Source organism: Rhipicephalus microplus, chromosome 5 (genome assembly GCF_043290135.1).
Source record: "Rhipicephalus microplus isolate Deutch F79 chromosome 5, USDA_Rmic, whole genome shotgun sequence".
Lineage (NCBI taxonomy): Eukaryota > Metazoa > Arthropoda > Arachnida > Ixodida > Ixodidae > Rhipicephalus > Rhipicephalus microplus.
In genome coordinates, this window is record NC_134704.1 from 2887543 (window position 1) to 2906064 (window position 18522).

At 48.3% G+C, this 18522-nt stretch overlaps 1 protein-coding gene across 6 annotated transcripts in view; it reads right to left on the bottom strand.

Annotated features, from left to right (window-relative positions):
• LOC119174039 (E3 ubiquitin-protein ligase SHPRH) overlaps nucleotides 1-18522 on the bottom strand; it is a 394742-nt gene that overhangs the window by 279234 nt on the left and 96986 nt on the right. For all 6 annotated transcript variants that reach the window (XM_075894712.1, XM_075894713.1, XM_075894715.1 and 3 more), the window contains one exon: nucleotides 8798-8971. In XM_075894712.1, coding sequence (XP_075750827.1) covers nucleotides 8798-8971 — 174 coding nt within the window. The remainder of the gene's footprint in view (nucleotides 1-8797; nucleotides 8972-18522) is intronic.

The following is an 18522-nucleotide window of genomic DNA, read 5'->3' on the forward strand; positions in this document are numbered from 1 at the left end:
AGCGGCCAAAAAGTGTTACGAATGTCGTCAGTTCTTCGCTCTCACGAGTTAGTTTGATTTGGTGGAAGCTGGATCTTGCATGAAGCTTGGGGAAAATTCTTGCCCCACCAAGCTCGCCTTAGATGCCTTCAACTGTTGGCAGAATGTAGCGTTCCCGCAGGATAACCTTTTGCAAGGGGGTTTATTAGCGATGCCAGGTAATAGGCAGACAGCCGGTACGGAAACAAATGCTCGGGCAGTCCAGTGTCTACAGCTCGTGCACACGCTCGCGCTTCGCACTCAGCGATGGTCCCACTAGTCATTGCCTTGCAAATTCCCCACTATAATGCCCTGGCGACGAAGACGAGCCATCCTGGCGACTCAAGGTGACGAGAGAACAGAAGGGTCGTAACAGGGCTTGAGGCGACTGACGTGGACCGTCTCACGACCAAGGCGGCGCTTGTCCGTGGACGGCGTGAGCGGATCAATCACATAGGTGACAGAAGGAGGGTGCTGTATGACGCGGTAAGGGCCAGTATACTTCGGTGCAAACTTGGGAGTCAGGCCAGGAGAGTGGAAAGGCAGTCGGAGCCACACGAGAGAACCGACGGGGAAAGTGTCCTGAACAAGATCACGGTCGTGGCGATCTTTTTGGAGGGCTTGATTATCTGCTGTGAAGGACCGTGCAAGCTGACGACACTTTTCGGTATGTTCGGCCATTTCAGAAACGGGGCTGAACTCGGAGGCATCAGGATTGTATGGCAGAATTGCGTCGAGTGTGCTGCATGGGTCACGACCATATAAAAGAAAAAAATGGAGAAAAGCCCATTGTTGATTGAATCGCCGTATTGTAGGCATACGTCACGAAAGGAACGACAACGTCCCAATTGGAGTGGTCGGAATCAATATACATAGCGAGCATGTCTCCGAGGGTTCTATTGAAACGTTTTGTTAGGCCGTTCGTCTGAGGGTGGTAGGCTGTTGATGTGCGGTGTACCATACGGCATGACTGTAGGAGCTGCTGCAGAACTTCGGACAAAAATACGCGACCTCTGTCACTCAGGAGCTCGCGTGGTGCACCTTGACGAAGAACAAACCGGTGCAAGATGAAGGTTGCAATGTCACGAGCGCCAGCCAAAGATAGCGCTGCCGTTTCGGCGTACTTTGTCAGATGGTCGGCAGCCACAATCACCCATCAATTACCACCAACAGAGCACGGTAGTGGGCCGTATAGGTCAATCCCAACACGATCAAATGGGCGTGCAGGATATGGTAAAGGCTGCAGTTGACCGGGTGAATGAGGAAATGTCTTGCGCTGCTGACACAGGGAACATGAGCGAATGTGTTTGCGCACAAACGTGTACATACCCCGCCAGTAGTAACGTTGGCGGATCCGCTCATACGTCTTTAGCGCACCGGCGTGTGCATGTTGCGGCTCAGCATGAAAATATTCGCAGATATCAGACCGCATATGGCTGGCTATGACTAGCAGCCATTTACGACCCCCCACTTGGTAGTTGCGACGGTATAACAGGCCATCCCGTATGGCGAAATGCGTAGCTTGGCGGCGAAGAGCACGCGGGTAACCGGAAGTTGATGCGTCAGAAAGCATATTCAAGAGCGAGGCAATCCAAGGGTCCTTCCGCTGTTCGGATGGCATGTCTGTGACGCTGACGGCAGAGAGGGAAAGGTCAAGGGCTGATATATCCGTATCATCAGATATTACGGGTGATCGTGAAAGCGCATCTGTGTCAGAGTGCTTTCGCCCCGATCGGTAGACGACGTGTATGTCGAATTCCTGGAGGCGTAGTGCCCAACGTCCGAGGCAGCCAGAAGGATCTTTCTGTGAAGCCAACCAACAGAGTGCGTGATGGTCAGTTACCACATCAAAAGTTTGGCCGTACAAATAGGGGCGAAACTTGTTTAACGCCCACATAATCGCGAGGCACTCTTTTTCCGTAACAGAATAGTTAGCTTCTGCCTTAGTGAGGGCGCGGCTGGCATAGGCGACCACATACTCCGTAAAACCTGGTTTGCGTTGCGCGAGTACTGCACCAAGGCCGACGCCACTTGCATCCGTGTGTACTTCGGTTGGCGCAGTAGGGTCGTAATGGCACAGTACGGGTGGTGAGGTAAGGAGTTGGCACAGTGTTGCGAAGGATTCATCACAGGCTGCTGTCCAATTTGAAAGATCTGCAGGGCCAGCAAGGAGTTTGGTGAGTGGAGCGATGATGGAGGCAAAGTTCCGGACAAACCGACGAAAATAGGAGCACAGGCTCACAAAGCTCCGTAGTTCTTTAACTGTAGTCGGCTTAGGAAATTCGGCAACAGCACGAAGCTTGTCAGGTTCGGGAAGGATGCCGGCTTTTGAGACGACATGACCAAGTATGGCGAGTTGTTTAGCCCCGAAGTGACATTTCTTCAGGTTAAGCTGAAGCATGGCGTTTGTAAGGCACTGCGAATCTTACGCAGACGAGTGAGATGCGAAGTGAAATCGGGTGAAAAAAAATTACGGCATATTCACGGGGTGAATGATGATGAATGGGCGCGCGCTGCTGCCGCCTTGCGCTCTCTCCGCTGTGCAGCCTTATCCATCCGGCGACTCCGAGCGCGCGCCAAAAGCGAACGGATTTTATTACAACGCTCCCCCTAGCGTACGTCGCCGCATTAAATCGAACGATTGCCTTCAACCAATGACACGCGCCATATGTGACATCATTCCTATTTTATAAGATCTCGCGTCTTTCATCAACTACAAGTACCGCTTTCTAGTTTATAACATCTTGCATCTTTTCATCATCAGCTACAAGTACCACCATCTAGTAAACACTACAAGAACTAAACGAGAGGTGGCTACATACAGGAGACGGTATCGCCATCTAGTGAACACTGCAAGAACTAAACTAGAGGTGGCTACATACAGGGGATGGTACCGCCATCTAGTGAACACTGCAAGAACTAAACCGCCATCTAGTGAACACTGCAAGAACCAAACCAGAGGTGGCTACATACAGGGGACGGTACCGCCATCTAGTGAACACTGCAAGAACTAAACTAGAGGTGGCTACATACAGGCTACAGGGGACGCACAGCCCACGCCCTAAGGAGCTTCGCCCCTAAAAACACAACATCATCAAGATAGCACAAGCATATGTTCCATTTGAGACCGCGTAAAATGCTGTCCATCATTCGCTCGAATGTGGCAGGCGCATTGCAGAGTCCGAATGACATTACGGTAAATTCATAGAGGCCATCCGGTGTGACAAACGCCGTTTTTGGACGATCAGACTCAGCCATTGGGACCTGCCAATAACCCGAGCGAAGGTCAAGCGAGGAAAAGAATTCTGCACCTTGGAGACCATCGAGAGCGTCGTCTATGCGGAGAAGAGGGTAAACATCTTTCCTCGTAATGTTGTTTAGGCGCTTGTAGTCTACGCAGAACTGGATTGAACCATCCTTTTTCTTGACGAGTACAAGTGGGGAAGACCAAGGACTACAATAAGGCTTGATGACTCCACGCTGCACCATGTCGTCTACTTGTTCTGCAATTACGTGACGCTCCGCCAGTGACACACGATAAGGGCACTGACGCAAAGGAGTACTCTTTCCTGTGTCAATTGTGTGCACAACGGTGTTCGTTCTTCCTAGCACCACTGGGGGAAAGTCAAACGAACGGTTGAATTCGTGCAACAGGGTAACAAGCTGCTCTCATCGAGCCGGGCCGAGATGGCTATCAATAGAACGGTGAAATGCCTCGGTAGACACGCTGTTCGAGGCAAAGTGAGGAACCAACGGGTTCAGCTCCATATTCGGCTTGGTGTCAAAGAAATCGGCAGGCACAATAGTACCTTCATCGATAAGCTGAATGTGGCCGAGCGTCTTGTTGCGCCGCAAATTGAGGGGGCACGAGTTGGGATTGGAAATAAATACCCGGTAGTGTGTTGACAAAGCTCAAGAACGGCAAATGGCAGCGATGTGTGGTGGAGGCTTGCGAAGATGTCAGATGGCGTAAATAGGACGGTAGCGTCAGAAAGTGAAGCACAGCAGACAGGGACAAACTGGGCGCTGAAAGGAGGAAGGTCTATGTCCATCGCGACGACAAGGTTAGCCACACTAGATACGGTCGCATCAACAGAAGGCGCATCACGAAACGGTAACAGCTCCACTTCGGCCCGAGCGCAGTCCACGACGGCGTGATGACGTGATAAGAAATCCCATCCTAGGATGACATCGTGGGAACATGAAGCCAACACGTGAAATTCAATGGTGTACAACATGTCTCGAATAACCACTTTTGCTGTACATGCCGCGACGGGCTCAATTTGTTGGGCGCTCGCAGTACTAATAGAAACCACGAGAGAATGCTTTCTCTCGTGGTTTGGTGGAGAGGCAGGCGTAGGTAATGGCAATGCCTCGGAGACCTGCTCCTGAATAGCCTGTCTGATTGTCGGCGTTAGGCGGTTCGTTGATGCTTCGGTGGTCGGCAGATACGAGAGACACGAGAGCTGTCGTACGACCTCTTCACGTACATATTCTTTTATCTGCTCCAGCAGGGAGCTGTCACCACCGACGGCCAGGGCAGCGAGAGAGTCGTCTGCTGTCGTCGACCTCCGAACAGCTGCAGCTTGTTTCCGAATCTCTTCCAAGCTTCACAAGTTCGGATACGGTACTTGGGCCCTTTGCCAGCAACATTTGAAAGGCTTCATCGTCTATGCCTTTCAAGATATGCCTGATCTTTTCATGTTCGATCATCTCAGGGTTAAAGCGTCGGCATAAATCGATTACATCTTCAATATAGCTAGTGAAGTTTTGCCCTGCCTTTGTGCACGTCTGCGTAGGCGCTGCTCAGCACGCAGCTTGTGCACTGCGGGGCGATCGAACACAGCTGCAAGAGTGGTCTTGAAAGCGGCCCAAGTGGTAAATTCAGTACGGTGGTTTGTGAACCACAGGCTGGCGACGTCTTTGAGACGAAATGGGACATACTCCAATTTCTAGGGGTCGTCCCACTTGTTGGCGGCGCTCACCTTTTCAAACAGCTGCATCCAGTCCTCCACAACTTGGTGCTCGGTGCCGCTGAAGAAGAGGAGATCTCGTTGGCGCAGGGTGGTAGGCATGATGACCAGTTGAGATTGGGCCGTGCTTTGCTGGGTGGTGCCTTGCTCGGTCGTCTGATCAGGCATTGCTGATGCAGTGGGCAGCTTCCGGCTTTGAAGTTCCAGGTTTGCTTACCCAGCACACTTCCACCACTTTGCAAGGGGGTTCATTAGTGAGGCCAGGTAATAGGCAGACAGCCGGTACGGAAACAAATGCTCAGGCAGTCCAGTGTCTACAGCTCGTGCACCCGCTCGCGCTTCGCACTCAGCGATGGTCCCACTAGTCATTGCCTTGCGAATTCCCCACTACACTTGTTAAGCTTCGTCAAGTCAACACAGAGCCTGTACCCACCCGTCAGCTTCGGCACGACGACGAGACCTGAACACCGTGCTGTAGGGGCGTCAACCTTGCGAATGACTCCTTGGGTTTCCCTTTCATCCAATTCTTTCTTCACCTGCTCGAGCAGAGACAGAGGTATTCGTCGAGGAACACTTAGTGAAAAGGGACGAGCATTTTAAGCGACGTGAAAGTGGTATTTTTTTGCACTTCTCCAAGTCCACGAAAAACTTTTGCTTGGGGTGACGGAATACCACCCACAGAGTCCAAAAACTGAACGATGTCCATGTCTTCATTTGCGGGTAATTCCAGGAGGTGTGTCGTTTCGTTTTTGATAACATACAGTCTTTGCACAGAGACCTTGTTACGCCACTGCAAGGTAGCAGTGAAAGATTCCAGAACGTGAAACCTTTGATTTCCTGTACCAGATACCTCGGCGTCCACTTTATCCAAAACAGTAGGTAATGCCAAAAAAGAAGGTGAAACCACCGTTACTTCAGCTCTTGAGTCTATCTTGAAGTGTGCGAGGTGACCATTCACGTGAATGGCAGCATATCGTGCCCAAAGCGTACTGAGCACGTGAAGTTCAACTGAGCCTAACAGCTCCTCCCGATGCTTGGCCCGGCAAGCAGCAATGCTTCCTGCAGAAATTGCATGTGGCTTTGCGAGCTGGACATTCTTTTTGATAGTGGTGACCACGGACACAGTAATTGCAAGTAGACTGAGTTGGCTGTACCAACTTGCTACGATGCGATGACGCAATCTTCGCGCGTTGCACCGCGTCCACGTTTAAGCTGTCGAAGGGCCCGCTCTCGCTGGGAGTTTCGCGGGATAGACACTCTTTTTAGGCTTCTTCGTGAACACGCGCTTGGCACAACGCTTCCTCGGCTATAAGTTTCGTACATTGGCACAATTGATCCGATAGCTTCTGATTCCGCAATCCAACGACAAACTTGTCTCCACAAGGCGGTCTTCAATCTCATCGCTGTTGTACCCACAACGCTTGACAAGATTCCTAAGCGGGGTAAAAAAATTAATCAACCAGCTTCCCATGTTTTTGTACCCGGCAATGAAATTGGCAGCTTTCGAAAATCTCATTGATATGGTAAACAAAATGTGAAGTGAGCTTAGCCTTGACTTCCGCAAATGGGCAGTTTTCTAGAGCAGACAGTCCTAGTGACAACAATACGCTACGTGCTTGGGAACCCATGCAATATAAAAGAGTTCGCACCTGCGCCTCGTCAGTGGCTGTGTAGATTCCGGCCGCGAAGGCGTAATCTTCGTACCTCGTTATCCATGTTGTCCATTCCCCAGGGCTGGTGAAGTTGAAAGGCGACGAATGGTGAAGTTCCGGCGTACCGACGTGATTGGGGGTGAGCGGGAAAGGCCCGGCGTCAGTGTCGGTTGTTTCGCCTATGAGCTGGGAAGGCCCGGCGTATGTACCAGTTGTCTCGTCCATAACTCCGCATTAGACGCCCACTTCTGACATCATGTTCAGAGACGCTGAGTAAAACACGAGCATGGCTCATAGTAACAACAGGAAGTCCTTTATTCAGAATTGCCCCTCTGCTATATACCCCACACGAGCCAGCACGCGCATGCTCCTAGCATCATCACTATGTTGATGTGCCTACAATCTACGTGCTCTAAGCTTTGCTCCCCAAGGATGCAGACTGCATGGCTCTCGCTCCAAGTTGCGCCGCTCATTAGGCCTCTTGTCGACCGCCCGTTCCTGCCATGAAATGTCACGCCCAGGGGGCGACGTGGGCCGTACGGAGCGCGTAAGTGTAAGGGTCCAAAGCGCGGCCTGGCGGCTTTTAAACGCGTGGTACGTGCTCATCAAGGAACGATGCTCACGTGTTACCCCTACACACTTCGATCCACCTAGCTATGCTACGTGCAACAGGCAGCTGCACAGAGCTTTAGTCCTAATGAGTCGCTTAACAAAACCGGTATCCACCGAGCACTCAGTCTAAGCATAGAAGAGGCAGCCGCAAGGAGACATACACTCTGTAAGGTGAATGCCGCACACAGCAGCTTAACGAGCGATTGGCGCCCACCATCCCGGACGTTGTCACAACGCCTCAGCATCAAGCCGCAAGACAAAACAGGAGGGAAACCCTGCTCCCTGAGCCCAAAAGAGATAGAAGAAGCTGTTTACAGAAATTTGGACCACCTACAAGGCTTCCATACTCACTGGCTTTGGGCTTGGCCTACCATCCACGTGCTTTAAGCTTTGCTCCCCAAGGATGCAGACTGCATGGCTCTCGTCCCAATTGACCAAAGCTCTTGCAAACCAACAACAACAGAAAAAAACCCACTTGCGAGCAGAAAAAAAAAAAACTGAGCGTGCAGACAAGTTCTAACACGTCACCCAATCTCAGTCTCATCCCTCTCAACAAAGCATATCACCGAAGCTAGCAAGAGAAGTCTCCCTTAGGTCTACTTTACCCCGGCACACACAAAAGCTTGTACCGGATCACGACCACTGTCGTCGGATGCTCAAAGAGCCCCACGTTAGGTGCCAGTGTGGGGTCTCGAATCGGCCAGCGCATCGCTCTTAGAGTGAACGGACACAGGAGACACGGTCGGAACAAACCAAACAACGAGACACGTTTACTTATCTACTTTTTGATCAACGATATCATCAGCTGAATTATTATAACATCAATCGTGATCAACAACCCAACAAATCCTTATACAATATCAAACAATGCTCAACAACATGATGAAGAAGGCGGTGTCACTAACGCCTGACTCACCACGTGGCCCACGGTGTCGTTCATGGCAGACCCACCGCTGGAGGCAACCATCCACGCTACCGCCCCACACCAAAAGAGACCAGCTTATTTCTTGCGTGCCGCCACCAAGGCTTCCCGCAAGGCGTTGCCACTGGCGCTAAGGTTTTCTAACCATGATGGTGATGGTGGCGATAAACGCTCACAAGCACAACGACACCTACCGCTCAAGAATTGTGACCCCGAAATACGGCTGCTACCCAAAACAAGTGCACCACGCGGTGCAAAGAACTTTACGGAAACATCAGCACTCCTACAAGGTTTAACTGTACTGCAAGGAAGCTTAGGATGAAAAGATGCTGCACAGATCTATTTATACCAATATGTTTTTTTCTTCTCTGCAATGTGCCTTTGTGCCTGTCTGCTTAGCTCTTCTGGTCATTCTTTCTTTTCTGTGAAATCAATAGTGTCCTCCTGGGCGATGTGATTTATAGATAATACTACAAACAACACCAGTCCATAAAAGATTTCCGTGCGGCTGATTGTATGTGCGCACTAACTCCCAGTTGAAAGCGTGCATGCCTACCGCCTTTCTCTGGTGTTTTCTTCAATAGGCCATGCTGCCATTGGTGTCTGAATGGCATACTCACCAGTGAAACGGAGTGCCTGTCCAGTTGTTCCATTCTGATGCTGTGGTCGGGAAATTTGCAAACTTGTTCCCTGAATGCTGCTGCACATTGTTCAGCTTGCCGCTCGTAGAAGATTTCTTCCACGGGAGAGAAGTTGAGAGTGTGAAAGATGCTGTCCGGTAGTGGAATCCCAATCTGGAAAAGTTAAACGTGTGGCTTGATACACACTCATTGCGTAAATGAAAGTTCCATTGGATTTACCTCCAAACGACAGGCACGAGCACTGACAGCATTTTGATGTTAACATTTCATTTTAGCAATGCTAAGTTGCTTTAGATATAGCTTGGCAATGAAGGTTCTTCGTGCTGCTCCCATCATGAAAAAGCTGATGTTGACTTCAGCTGTCAACATAAAAAAAAATATTAGGTTATGCCCCCCTCCACACCTATCCTGACATTTGGTGGCACAATCAATGGATGTTATGCAACTGTATATACACAATGCCATGCAAATACTGCATGGTGTTTCACAAAGATAACTTGAACCACACTTTGAAAAGAAGAAATTCCTTCTACACAAGTGAGCCTAATGGCATACTGTTTTGAGTCTATTTAAGTTTCTCTTAGGATGTTTAAGCTTGAAAAGATCGGTTTGCACAAAGCCTATCTAATGAGCACAACTGGAAAAGGATGCGACATTCTCCACTTTGCACAAAGACGCCATGCCTGGGTTCGTGGGCTCTCGGACAAGCTACAGAAAAAGCCCTCGAGGGAGGCCATCAACAAACGTAGATTTATTAACCCAAGTAGCAGGAGAACAGCACACAGTCCGACAATCACCGGGAAGGTTGACGAAGTAAGCCCACCCGCACTGAAAAGCCCGCGGGGAACACGCAATGGGGCCACAAAGCGTGCAAATGAGAAGTCACCTGCCCTGCCACGATGGAGCTGTCACAGGCAGCCAGTAAGAATGAACATTGCACATAAGCTAGTGTGCCATGCAACATGAAAATGGCTTGCACGTGACGACAAAGCTTGGCATCGTAGCCCTTTCTGTCGTGTCTTTTAACGGTGGTTCCTCGTGATGGAACTGCACAGGTGTCAAACGGAAGGGATAAGCCCATTTGCTTTCCCGCCGCCCCTTTTTCAATGGGCTCTGTACTGTGTTTTGGTGTTGCCGCAGACAATAGAGTGTTGTGACCTTGAGCAGTACCATGTTCTTACCACGGCGATGGTTAACGTGTGCCCTGCAGCTCGCTAAGACAAGACCCACACTAGTGGCTGTACTCCTACGAGATACATGTACACTACAGGACATAAATATTGCACAGCACTAGTGCAGGCTATAAAAGAAGATGACAATGCAACAAGCATTTGATGGTAGTGCCTCTCCTTGTTCACGTCTGCATAAATGGCTTCAGATGAAATACATAATCTGTGGTCTCACAGACATCAGTCTGTCTATTCCCAAAATTTGGTGACCCGTCATCTTCTCTTGGTAGGATTTTTGTAATGTTGCATAACATTTCAATAAATATTTGATCATAATGCTTTTGATTACACTAAAATTCACATAATTTTTTGCTCTCTAAGAATGAAGCCCAAATGCTAACAAGTGTGTTTGAATCTGCCTTCAATGCAGCTATTTCAAAGCAGGCTAATTATTTTTTACTAAGAACAATTTCTATATTTACACAATAAAAGACACAATCGGACTTGATATGGTGCCATGATGGTCTGTACATTCACTTTCAGCATGTATTAATCAAATCAGTTGCCAAATTCGAACTTATGCAAAATATTCTCAAACTAAATACTTGAAGTTCCTCTAACTAGTGTATAAAGAAATTCAGTAATGAATCTACAAATAACCTTCACATAGTGTTTCTTAACATATCATCATGGTCACTAGATAATGCCTCATTATTTGTATGCTCAAAGGATTCGCTGAATTTGTCATGAAAAAATTTAAATGCCTAACACATGCATGTCATCACATTTCTGACTTTTTCAGTGTGCTGAGTCTTTTTTGTAAGTGACATTATACTGATTCCTTTTGGGCTATCAGTGCTGTGCATTTATGCATAATACTTGGATTGATCCTGTAGATGTTTGATAACGTACGTTTACTTTTTTCAACTGCCAATATGCTAACATCTTGAATTAGCATATGCTAGTTCAATGTAATATTACTGCATAAATCCCCACCTGATGGTTCAAGTATGTCCTATATACTCAGAGTAAAGCAGTGGAAAGTAGCTCACCAGAAATGCCGTATTTACTCCAATAATTAGCAATTTTTTTTACGCAATCCTGGGGCCCTGATAAAGGGGGTGTGTAAATTACGCAGAGATTTTGCGATTGTATACAAAATATTGTGTAACAGTCCTAACGTGCACAAGATATATGTTAAAAAAATAAAAAATAAATTGGAGAACAAACGAAGTGTATTTGTTAATTTTGAAAGAATTAGCACGTACTTTAACCAGTCAAATCCGGTAACACACGGTCTAGCGGGAATCACTGATCGCGAAGTCCGACTGGGAATAATCTTCATGGACGCTCACTGCCCTCCCGAAACCCATCAGCCTTGGTTCCGTCGAGCGCATTCAAACCCCTCTTTTCTTGAAGTTCTTTTCGACAATGATGGGAGAAAATAGGTCCCACGACTTGGCGATATTTGAAGAACTAAGCATCAGCACAAAATTTAAAAGGCCTTCTTCAATGGCAGAAAACTTGCATTAGCAAACGCGCACTCTTCTGCTTTTTTGCGTACCGATCGCCCTCATCGTCACGCTGAAGTAAGTAACCTTATAAGTGCTTTGTGGAGGCACGGTTCCCGTTTTCTTCAGCGAAATTTACAACAGCAAGCTTCAATTTCATCGTATGGCAAGAGAACCATCAAAACGCGTCGGCTGGATGGTTCCGAAATGGTCCAAACGTTTGTTGCAGAGAAGACACAGAGAATGATGCAGAGATGACACAGCTGGCACGACAGGCCCTCGCATGTCTCTTATACAGAACACCCGGGCCGTGACGCGAGCATGGATTATCGCCATTCTCACGGTGGTAGAGATGAAGAGGCAGGGGGAGGGTCACGACCAAGCAGTTCCAATGACCCATCAGCAGGTTGGTGATGATGAGTTTGTGGAAGTCCTCAAAAGGAGGGACTTCACACTTGCAGCCCATTTGACTGCACTTGTCTGCTCGGCAAGATGCGCACCAGGCCAACGAAGTGAAAGGTCCAGTCTTTTCGTGTGCACGCCGGCGTGCTGGCTCGGGCGGGTAATACATAGAAAATATTTTTCTTTTTTAGCAAAGCTGGCAATATATTAGGGGTGTGCAAATTATTTTGAGGGGGCAAATTATGCGTGTAAATATGGTAACAACAAAACAATGCTATTCATGTGAGCTATCCTATTTATGTGCGTAATTAAAATGCAATTCAAAAATCATACCAAGCCTCCTGAAAGATCATCGTAGAATCCGTGAGTTGGGGGGCTGAATAAAAGCTATCATTTAGCTAGGTTATAGGCCTGGACTAGTTGGTTCATAATTAGACCAATCTTTACCCAAACAAAAGGTACACCAAGAAACAAAGATCGTACAAGTAGAGATATACTTGAAGCTGCAAAAATAGAATCTATAAAGATTAAATGTGTGAACACCCAATAATCCTGTACTCTTTCATGAAAACAAATGAATTTTTTGAACTGTGGGTGATAAATAGAGCACATCCTTGGGCCACTCAGTCATGATCCATGTCAATGGAAGATAAGGGCACCAATCTTGTTAGTTTCTTAAAATATTTTTTCCCGTCTATTCTTTGACTCTCATGGTATACCCTCATGAGACCCGAGTAAAGAACTTTTTTCATATAGCATGTCCTCGATGAAGAAATGAACAACGCCTGTTCACGGGGCCGGCAGTTCTATTCTGCTTCGTTCTCTTATGCTTCGTGCAAGCCAAAATCGCATCAGTGCCCGAGCACCACTTTTGCTTGCTTACACTCAACCACACAGTGCAATTGAAAGGCCAGTTGTAAAATCGCCAATCAGGGGCTACATTAAATGCAGGGATCCGGTCTGTCTCGGCGACACCGAGACTAGGCCTGATGAGTTGCCAGAAAATGTCTCCAGCGGGCGGCACTGGGAGTGCCTGGGTGGTCTCTCATGTGCACTCCACGACAAGTTCTGCAGGAGTGTGTGGGAATTGAGGCTAGCCCACTGCCTTTGCGCGGGCTTTGTCGCTTCTTTCTCCGTTCTCATGTCCCGACATGACTCCCCTCCTCCGCTATCTGCAGCGCTAGGAGAGGGAGTGCCATTTAACCCCTCTCACGCCGTAGCGGATATCGACTGTGGCGCCGCACACAGTCTCCCGAGAGGTTTTTCGCACACACGCCGGGAGTGGAGAAACCTCTCCGAGGACGACATGGGGGTAAGCATGCTTTTTTTCCCATCCCTCAGCTCCCTTAAGGGCTCGTTCGGACTTCGCCAACAGCGCCTTGCGCCCGCGGCGACCGCTTACCTTATGTCGCCCCCCCCCCCCCCCCTCCTCCGAACGCTAAGTCAAAGAGTGGTGCAGGTTCCTAGTGTGTGGCCAGGCTATGCCGACCCATATCTCTCCGAAGCCAACGCGAGCGCCTTTGGCCTCACTCGAGCAACTGGGCCTTGGTCCCGGTGTCTCCGTGAATCACTTTTACCACGGAGACGTGCTCGTGGCACCCTGTGTAGTACTTTTCGCCCGTGGCGTGGATGAGCCCATTTGCTTTCCCGCCACGCCTTTGCAATGCGCTGTACTGCGTTTCGGTGTTGCCACAGACAATAAAGTGTTGCGACCTTGAGCAGTATCGTGTTCTCACCACGGCGATGGTTAACGCGTGCCCTGCGGCTTGCTAAAACCGGACTCACGTTAGTGGCCGTACTCCTTCGGGATACGTGTCACTACGAGTGTCAATCCCAAGGGGCAGACAGAGGCTGTGTCGTTGTGGCTGCTGGTCTCGAACATCTTGGCATTTGACATGTAGAACTACTGTGGTCGTCGTAGGTCTCGCGGACGCTTGACACCGCACGTGTGATGAAGGCGATTGTAGACACCGTACAAATATGAGTCAGTCGAGCAGATTATAACTAACCACAGTGCGTCAGCAAGGTGGTCTGACTGTACACTCAAGCCTCGATATAACCAAGTAAATAAAGTATAGTCTTGGAACAAATATAGTGTTAGAAACAAACCTTTATAAAAGAATATCAGATATAACATACTTAATTTCATCTAAGATGCAACTTTGTTATAATTAAGTTTGAGATTTTGAACGAGGTGGCCAAACTTCAAGCACAGGTTGTGGGGTCTGTGTGTGTGTTGATGCAGTTACGGATTGAAACGAGCAAACTTTTTATGGAGCGGTCAAATCCTTTGCGGCTTCTGGAAAATAATTTTTTTTCTAAAAGGGTATGTCATCGCCTCTGCTCTGTCGAAGCTGTTGCGAGCTGATGAGTGTGACGAATCACTTTTGATGGTTAAATTTTTCTGCACTGAAATGCCAAAAATTGTTTCCGCTTTAGTCTCTGCTAACATGCCTCGGCTAACGTCTGCTCCCCCACTCGCGAAAGAGTTGGTACGCCACAGGCCAAAAAACAAAACCTCTTGCATACTTTCAATTTCCAGTCATTAGTCTATCTTGCCATATTTCAAGAAGAGACGCTCCTCGAAAGAACTTTTTCTTTTGTAGTCATAGACACTGGAAAATTTTGTTATTAATATAGTTTTTCATAAAGATTTCAGATATGCAATCATTTTTTGTGTAGCTGTTATAGTTATTGAGTTATTTCATGCACAATAGCAAAAAGTCGCATGTTTTTCGGGTACTCTTTTATGTACTTAACTTTCAGTAAAAGCATTGTGTCTGATCTTATTTGACTCTTCATGGATTGTGAAGTGCAAATATCTATCCCGATATGTCACAGAAATATTGTAACGAAGAAAAAAAATCGTATCGAACGACTAATTATTTTCAATCTCCCTTGAAACAAGAACCTAATATTTTCACAACTAAATCTGGTAGGCATTGCAATTTTAAGTAGATATTTGCATTCTGCATGTGTTGAAGAATATGCGTGCCAAGTTTCGTTACTATGCAATAAGTAGAAATGTCAAAAGGCTCCCCAGAAAACATGAAATCGTCAAAAAAAAATGAAAATGGGAAAACAAGTTTGAAAGTTTGGAAAGTTGGCATTTATTATTTTTTTTTGCATCTAATTGGAGCACAATGAAAAGCAGCTAGCACTGAATGCTCGGATGACCGAGAATTGCACATAATCGTGAAAGTTGGGCGTTGCCTGCGCCTATAGCGCGTGCTCTTAGAACTGCCTTCACATTTACAGCAAAGCTATCACCCGAGCTACTGCTGTCAAAACGAGCGCTCGTCCCTTGGTCCCTGGCCGAAGCAGTTTGTCTCGACGCGTGCGTGAATGAAAGTGTAGATTCAGGACAATCGGTATTTTCACAGCACAGTTCAAGGAAATTTGAAAGCTCTTTGCGATTCCCAGCTACCTCTCGGACGCAGAGTTTCTGTTTGTGGCAGGTTGGGCATTGCACACTCACCACAATGGCCGTCAGCACATACATTTCGCAAAGGAGCGTGCTGGCAGTAGCAACACTTACTGGTCTACGTTCACTCTCGAAAAATCCGCTCTTCATTTGGGATGCACTGACGAATTCCATGGCAGCAGCTATTTTACAACCACTGTCGCCGTGGGGGACAGTGTGAGTGTTAGGCCTATCCGAAGTTGGGGCGTTGGTCGGCAGTAACATCGGCGTTCGCTGTCGCTTTGGCAAGCGTCCGACGCCATTTCTCTCGATACTTGGGGCAAGTTCAGAACTTTCGATAATCTAGACTGCGTTTCTTGGGGCTTGCCATGGCGCAAAACTGCAAAGAAACGCTGAACAACTCGATTGCAACGCCCGAGGCTTCGCTCTTCTGCTGGAAAGATAGGAGGGGGAGAGGCGAAGCGTATCGCCGACCAATGGCGCCCTCGCGCTGCTTGCCGCGATACTCAAAACGCGTGGTGTATGCATTGTTTTTCTTGTTCTTTATTTGTTCTTTGTGAAGATACGAGACTGGCTGCTAGTATATTGTGAAGGGGAAGGCCTTCGCAGAAGGCGTGCACGATTACAAATGGCGACCAACACATCGTTTTCGCGAAAGGACAAAGCGAACTACGCCAATTTTGGTGACTGTCGCGCATTTCTCACGTCACCGCTCCCCACTTGGAAGCAGTTTTAGATCATTTCTTGTGCGAACTTCAGCTTGATATTTTCAGAAGTAAAAGATTATAGTCCAAGGATGCCAATACAACCAGAAATAAAAGCAAAAATTTTTCGGAAAACCGCTACTTTTTGACCCACGTTTCCCCTTAAATAACACTGCATAAGCCTGTGCAGTTTGATCAAGATCACTGAAGAAATAAACAAAAAAATGACTAAGATGAGTCTGCCCCCTCAAGAGATACACGTCGCCTTGCAAGTGGCGGGCATCGATGGCTCTGGAGGCAGTCTCAGTAGGGCATCACTTGTCATGGCTGGTGGTTCCGATGCAGGCTTCTTTAGGGTACAAGACAGTACGTCAAGAGGCACTAGAGTTGTAAGCGGCTCCGGAGGGTCTGTGGTTACAGTGATAGATGTCACGGGCGCTTTCGGTCCTTTATAAAAGGCGTACATGTCGGGCACAAAAAGAGCTGGTGAGTGTGTGTTCGTAGGCATCCCTGGTCTTAGAGGGTGCATTACCAACTGTTGTTGCTTGGACGTGGTCGTGGTCGTTGGTGGTAAACTTCCGATGTTAATATAACGTAACAAGAGCATTTAATATAACGTAACAAAAGCAATGTGGTGGGAAACCCTGGTCGTGGCTGGCATTGATGCCTGCCACGAGGCCTTCTGCAATGCTCTCTGTGCAAGGAAAGTACAGCACTATTATACCACCCTAGTGGTTTTCATCACAGCTCCCAAAAAAGGAGAAAGTTAATAGGAGATGATAGAGCCATAAACATTCAAAAGGCGACAAAAAAATTCTCAGTTTGGCACAGCATTTGGCCCAGGTTTGTTGCCTGATGCCTTCGTAGGCGTGCCATGCTTTGGCAGAATCGCGAAGGTGGTTGATGGCCACCCACCATTTCTGCTGGTTTGTCCAGGCACGGTAGTTTCTGAGAGAGCTATGGATCTACAGGAAGACAGCATACTGGAAACCTTGGAACTACGGTAGTTGCCATGCAGCTGGTGATGGTAACCTGGTTGGGCAGGATTGATAAGTTCCCATGAGGAAACGAGCTAGCTGTTTTGCCAACAAAGATGTTGCCTGCATGATGTCTGTGCGGGGGTTGAGCGAGGAACCCTCCAGAGGCAGAGCTGTGGAAAATACGGAGGCCCGGCATTTACAGTGGCCGTACAGGACCTGCAGTTAGAAGACCCCAAGCAGCCCAGTTGTTGTGACAGGAACGTGGGGGCATGGATGATCGTCAGGTAAACCACCTGTGAAGCTCTTGATGGAGACCCAGAAATATGTGGTCATCTGTCACGATTATCTCTGGAGTGCTTGCAACATTGGACCGGATCGGGAGAGAGTGAGAAGAACACAGCAGACCATGATAGGACGACCAACAAGCTTTGTAAGGACCAAATTGAATACAAAATAAAGAAGTGTTAATGAAACTGAGTAACACAAACAAAACCTTATTTACATTAACAAGTCTTAGTTCGTACCCAGCACTGAAACTAGCTGAACAGGGCATGTTAGTCTGGCTTAAATAAGTCTCTTCAAATCAGTATGGCCCCTATGGGCCTTGCGGTAATAGAATGTTTTTACAGCTCAATCATCGTTTGTCGCAGCAGACCCAATGTTCCCGTTGCGCCAATCTCTCGAAAAGACTGTCGTCGACGTCCTCAGCAAGCGCCAAAGTTCATCGTCAGTTGCCTTCGTTCAGCCTGCAGCTAGTCGTCGTCACGTTTGTCCCCAGTAGTCTTTACCATCCTCGCTCAGACAAGGTTAGGCCTAGCAAGGCCTATGTCCCTTGCTTCAAGACTCCACAGGTGACAGACGCCTCCGTGCCTGAACTGTGGTCTGCAGCCGTCCTAACTGCATTGCCGTGGGGCGACAAGTCCGGGCAGCCTCGCTGAGAGCCTTCCAAGGTCGATGGCCACTCCTCCGGCCTTGTGTGTCGCTTGCTTCTTCCTCGGTCTTCTCCGTCCGGCGCCCTAGAGAACAGTGACTCGGTCATGTTTTGACGTTCACCATCACAGCTCGGGTCGCATGCCACGAGCCCCAATCTAGCCAATCCTCTGCGTCTACAAGGCTAGTGCGCATGCCCTCAAGTGACTTTTTTTTCTTCTCGTGCACCATCGCCGCGCTTCCACATTCGGCATGCGCCTTATGCCTCTCTTTTGCTCATCACATCATCAGAGTGATAAGAATGGTGGCGATGTCCTGTATCATGGAAAAGTCGTGAACTTGAGAAATCGGAGTGCCAATACAAGGCTGCCGAAGTTGCCTGAATGCCTTTCCCGGAGAGTGCTTGCAGCGCTGGCAGGTTAGGGGGTGCTGAGAAGGCCTGGAGGCCGTTCCCAAACTGGACTTTCCTGTGGCGGCAAGCTTGTGGATTCCCTGCTTCAAGTGTGGATGACGGGGTTGAATGGCAGCTCCATGAGGCGGCATTTCTGCCTTAAGCATTTTCAACGAGTTGTGGGGGTGCTGAC